General features: G+C 36.4%; 1 protein-coding gene across 1 annotated transcript in view; it reads right to left on the minus strand.

The window, feature by feature from the left end:
• Positions 1 to 6000, minus strand: part of AHI1 (Abelson helper integration site 1) — a 94615-nt gene that overhangs the window by 16808 nt on the left and 71807 nt on the right. Inside the window, 2 exon segments of the mRNA XM_009584485.1 lie at positions 239 to 401; positions 2720 to 2785. Coding sequence (XP_009582780.1) covers positions 239 to 401; positions 2720 to 2785 — 229 coding nt within the window.

The raw sequence follows: 6000 nt of genomic DNA on the forward strand, positions 1-6000 counted from the left end.
AGTACTATATAAGCTGGAATGTTTAACTAAGTGCCAATACCTTCCTAAGTCAGGTGTGTCAACTTGCTAAGTGCTTAGCTAACTTCATACAATTTCTGCATCACAATAAGTCATCATTATGCCATCTGCATGCTATGTAAATTCATATCTTCAGAACAATAAGCAGTACAGCATGGTAAAATCTTGGACCATCAGTTAGACCCACACCGGTATACCAGGAAGACAGCAGTAAACTTACTTTCACCAGCCACATAATTAGCTGGAAAATAGCCTTGCTGTCCATTTGCTAGGCTGCCAAACCACCAGTTATCATTATCTTTGTATAACACTTGGATAATGTCACTGCGATGGATGGTTAGCTCATCTGATCGATGCGCTGTGTAGTCATAAAGAGCCACTACCTAAAAGAGAGATAAGAGCACCACAGCTTTATCACAACCATGCCACAGAGAAAAAAGCGCAACATTCACTTCCTCTTGCAGAAAAGCAGCTGAAACCAAAGCTGCACTTTGGTAAAAGCTGAGGCTGTCTCAAGTTTTGCTAATGGGATCAGGGGTGGTGGGAAAGCAGCAGGAGAGGCAAGATAAAGGACTGTGGGATTGTAGAAATGGTTAAGAACATTCAATTCACTAAGATTAGCTTCAAAACAGCAGCTGTTAGTTTTATAAGCAATTTACTTGTGAAGCAAAAGGAAAAAAAAAAAAACACTTCATACATTCACTTTCTCAGAATTGTTACACCACCTTCAGATCCCATTCTGTGTGTGCTCATGGAAGCATATGTGTTTGAATAAATACTTCAACAGTATGACAGTTTTACCGACAGAAAAATTTAATACAAAAATGTCATTGCAAAGTTTTGTTTTGATCACTCCACTTTTTCTTTTTTTTTTGTTTAGAAATAAGGATTTGCATATACAATTTTATAAATACCTGCCAAAAATACGTTTATATTCCATTTCACATAATAAATCCATTTGCCAGTGAAATACAGTTCATCTATACTTTTCTGGAAAAAAGTACTAATAGTGGTCAGCACCATGCATACTACGTAGAATACACTACCAGAAGCCTGCTTTCTACCCTGAATATGAAAATATCAAGTATATTTCCTATGCCCTATGAACTAAAATCTGTCCTGATGAATTCAGAGCAGAAAAGACTGAAAACAAGTGAAGTGAAAGAATACTGGAATTGCTCACTTCCCTCATCATAAATGAACAACAAAATTATGACCCATTTTAGACAAAGAACACTGCTTCCCTACATATAATCTTCATATCAGATCCCTCTACGAAATTGTAAGTAAAGAGGTCAGAAAGAGGGATCGTTAGGAGTGATAGGAGGTTATAGGTGATTAAAGGAGACAGCAAAGTTACTATGAAGATAAGGATTTGGAGAAAACACTTCCTTTTTTTATTACTCATGCATGCATTTAAATCCTAAGACTGCTGAACTGCACAGTGCTTTTTAAATTTGTATTTCTATTTTGAGGAAGATAACCTATGAGTTATATGTGTAAAAATATAGGCAAGGTCACTTGTATTTTCATACTTGCATGTCATCACTTAAACAGATTAAATCAGTTGTGAATGGGAAAAGATGGAAATGATTCTACCATTGCAAATTCTATGTGGTAATTTGTGAGCTGGTCAGCATCAAAGAATTGGTATCAGCATAGTTTTCAGTAGACAGGAAATTTATCTAAACATGCATTCAGTAGTCCTGAACTTACATAAAGAAGCTAAACAATGAAATACCATCCTTTATCATAACTCTCCTCCCTGCATTAGGAAAGCTAATACAGTAATTACAGGTGATGTTGACAATATAGAAATATGAACTTTAGAATAGAATAGAACCAAACTAAAACACACTAAAGAGCACCATAGATAAATAGTACAGAACTGGAAGCTTGCATGATCATGTCCAGTAAGGGGTGGTCTAACAGTGCCCACTTCAGTTAAGTGGCAACGGTTTCCTTTGTGATAGCACTATGAAAATCATGAGGTCACTTAAGATTAAAAAAATAAAAATAAAAAAATAAATAAAAAGGAATGTAACACTAATTAGTTGGCAGCATGAAAACCAATGAAAGGCAGAGCAACAAATACTTCTTTTTGCAGTGTCTTTTGAAAGATAGTTCTAGTGTTTTTGGTTTTGGAAAAAATTACAAAAATTTAGTAACATGGAAACACTGCCAACAAACAGTTCAAACCAATCAAGCAAGTCCCACTGTCTGTCTCCCAGAAATAAAAAATTAAAATACCAATGTGTCCTGTAATACAACTGGTTGAGCAAACCTGACAATTTAAAAGAAATGTAGAAATTGCCATTCTCTGGAGACATACGATCAGAAAATGAGCATAAGGGGATACAGGAAATGCACCTCAGGACCAAAGAAAAATATAGAACACTCACAATTATGCCCAAAGCAATGGAATTTCTTCTGGTGTGACATTTAGACGTGTTAAATTCTGTCTGGGTCCAAGTTCAGGCAAAAAAAAAAAATCTATATTAATCAAAATTTTACAAAATGATTTTGCAAGAGTGATATAAAAACAGCAGTAATGTAGTTATGAACATATTTGTAAGAATTACAAAATCTAGGGTAGCAAAAAAATCCTTGGGATCATGCTAAAAAAAAGAATGTGCTTTCAAAAGCACAGATACAGTGTAACAGGTATACAAGATACTGCAAAAAATTACATAATACTTACTGTCTCTTGCCCGAGTGGACAACTGCTTCCTCCTCTCACCCCCAGTGCAGTCAGGCAGTCATCATTCTAGAAGAAGAAATTATTTTAAAACTTTAATATTAAGTATTTTGATAAACTATTATTTTGAGTATTTTCATGTTTACTGTAAAACAGTAAGAATTGCCTGTAATAAAATACTTTTTTAAAAAAAGAAAAAGCAGAAGTGATGTTAAGCAACACTAACTAATATTGGCTATGTAGATATTTAGAAAAAGGTATTAAGTTTTTCAAGTATGTACACTACACTAAAGACAACATGGGGGAAGACCGAGGGTTGATGACTATGCAGTCTAAGCTTGTTTGCATTGCAAACACTACAGTAGATGTTTAAGAAGTTGTTCCAGTGAACTTTACCTCTGAACCAGTATGCAAAAGATGGCACTTTCATATAATGGAGTATTTCAGGTTGGTCTTAATAACCAATACTTTCCATTTAATTCTAATTGTTCTATCTTTACCACTTATTCTTCAGACTTTCAACAAAGTCAAAGGAAAAGCAGGTATTTAATGCAGTAATTAGCATGCACCTGTACCTACAAAATCTGATTTCTGTCAAACCATAGAATTCTTCAGCTGAAAGAAGATTCAAAACAGAAAAATTATGAAAATTAGCAGAGGAGCAACAAATTAGAACAAAGGAAGAGATGGAAGTCCTTTGTTGGTGTTACTTAACTTTTTTCAATGGCCTATTTTCACAGAGGGGAAACCAGTTTCCCCTAGATTTTGTGTGCGTCAAAGGACACAAACTACAATGCAGAATAGAAATATTACACAGCAATTAAAATAGAAGATTCAAATGCAAGCTTTGTGAAGTAAATAACACTTCCACCCATAACAGATTGTACCACATTATAAACAACATTTAAATTTGAAAATTTCTATCCAACATACTTCACCTTTTTCATATTTTACAGCCCCTCCTTTAACGGTCTTTTGCATGAACTTCTTTCTCTTCTCTTGCTTTTTTAGAACATACACCTAAAACATATTGCTCCTTTTATTTTCTGGGTTTGTTTGTTTTTTTTTTTTTTTTTAATTAGGGTGATCCAAGGAACATAATTTCTGCAATCCTCAGCAGAATAAATGGCATTTTCTAGAACAGAGATTCTTGCCCTCAACGTTGTTTTCCTAACTTAGCTAGGCTTATCCCATGTGGGAGAGAAATCACTGACTATCCTGAATACAGAGGTTCCATCCAGTCTCCAGATTGTTTTGGTATTGCCACAGTAGTGACAGACACATACCATACATAGAGATGAACACAGCATAAAAGCGAACAGTTGCACTCGGTTCTTACCATCTAATAGAACATCTAAGCCTACTACCTAAAGAGTTCTGAATAATTATGCACATACACGGGGGGGGGGGGGGGGATAACTGCCTGATTTGATAAACAAATTTTGAACAAAGACCGGTGGAACTGCAGTTTAGAGTACGTGCCTTGTTCAGTGGTCTACTGGTAGTTAGCACTGCCTTTCAGGTTTCAGCTAATTCTCATTTTCCATTCTCAAGGTTAAGAGAATTGTGCAGGCAATGTACTTAGCCTGTGGGATGGGAGTGCCTCCTGTTGCTCAAAAATGATTCATCAGAATTATTAGCAGTATTATTTAGGTATCCAGTTCAGGTACTCATATTGCCCCATTATTGTGTCTCAATCTGTCTCTCTCTCTTTTTAATAAAGTATTTATGTGCTCTCAAACACTCAACGTAAGAAGAGCTTGAAGAGAGCGAGCTGTTTGGAAATAACAAGCTAAAATCCATGAGTCATCCTGAGACTATGTTGAATGTTCTCAGACACTGCGTTAAACTTTTAAGGCAACAACAATCCAAAGAGTTTCCTCTTAAAGAGATACTCCGAATATGTCATGGACTGCACACCCCCCCTACCTCCTGCAGGACAGGGGAATTGCCACAGCTGCCTACCACAAATGTATCTACTGCAAGGCAGCAGAGCTGCCTCTGGTGTGCTGTGCCATTTCTCAAATAGTGCCAACTACCACTTATGCTGCAAGTAATACCCAGCAAAAACTACTGGCCTTTCAGTTTAGAAACATCATTTTTTTATGTTGTGTCACAAGATTAAGCCACATTTTCAGGATTCCAAAAAAGCGACAGACATACTGAAGTGTATGAATACATTGTTCTTAACACAATATGAACGTCTCCTTTTTTTAATACAAGATGGAAACTAGTTAATCCTTTCCTTGCATTGGAACAGACATGGGGCTATAGTTACGTTCTGAGGAGTTGGTGTTTTTGGGAGGCAGACCATCTGTGAGAAACATGAACAAAATGCTTGCTGGAAAAGCCCGCCGTGCCACACTGAACAAAGCTGTTAGGAGCTTTCAACATAAGGAACATCCTCAGAAGAAGATAAACAGATCCAGGAGTTGATACAGAGTTCTAGACAATGGAATATCACGCTGGTTATCTACGACTAACCCACTTAGATAGCCTTGACATTTCTAACACAAAACCAAACAAAAAATGTTTTAAGACACTAATACAAAAGAGAGCATTGCAGGTAAGAGTAAACTGATAAATAAGTTGCTGTATCAAGTGTCACTGATTCCTGATAATAGCACTAATTAAAATGTTTATGGCTTCTTTTTAATTGGGCAGTTTCAGTGATTGTGGTAGTGGAGGTTTTGCTTTTATTCATGCAGAAATATAGCGGCCAACAGGATTTGGGCATTAGATAGCATTCATTCCCTCAGGAGAAGCAGCACGGAGTAAGAACAAGTGATATACTATTACTGCCTTTTGTGTAAAAATTTCAGCATTTCATTTCTACTACTGAGCAAATATATTTCAAATACTACAATATGGAAGTTTAAAGAAAAAAATATGGAAAAATGTAAAGTCTACCGGTGGTTTCATATGCTTCTTCCTTATATGTAAACACATTCTTCATTGTAACAGAATAAACACATAGATTAAGTCCCACTTCTAACTAGTCATTAACTCTTAATAACTACACTTGGAAAATAAGCTTTTCTAAGATTAATCTTAGGCAGACACCACACATACTGGGGTGAACCCAGTGTGTGTGCACACAGGGCCAAAGCCACCCTCCCTCCTTTTCCCGTTAGAGTGACATGAAGAAGCACAAACATCTATTTCTTGGATGCTGCACAGTGCCACTGCTTCTCTCCACTCCATCTCCCTATACCTGCTATCTGCCAGAATAGCAGAGAAACTGTGAGTGTTACTTGTGCAAACACTCCAGTAAAGACACAGGG

Source organism: Fulmarus glacialis, unplaced genomic scaffold, assembly GCF_000690835.1.
Source record: "Fulmarus glacialis isolate BGI_N327 unplaced genomic scaffold, ASM69083v1 scaffold4259, whole genome shotgun sequence".
Taxonomy (NCBI): domain Eukaryota; kingdom Metazoa; phylum Chordata; class Aves; order Procellariiformes; family Procellariidae; genus Fulmarus; species Fulmarus glacialis.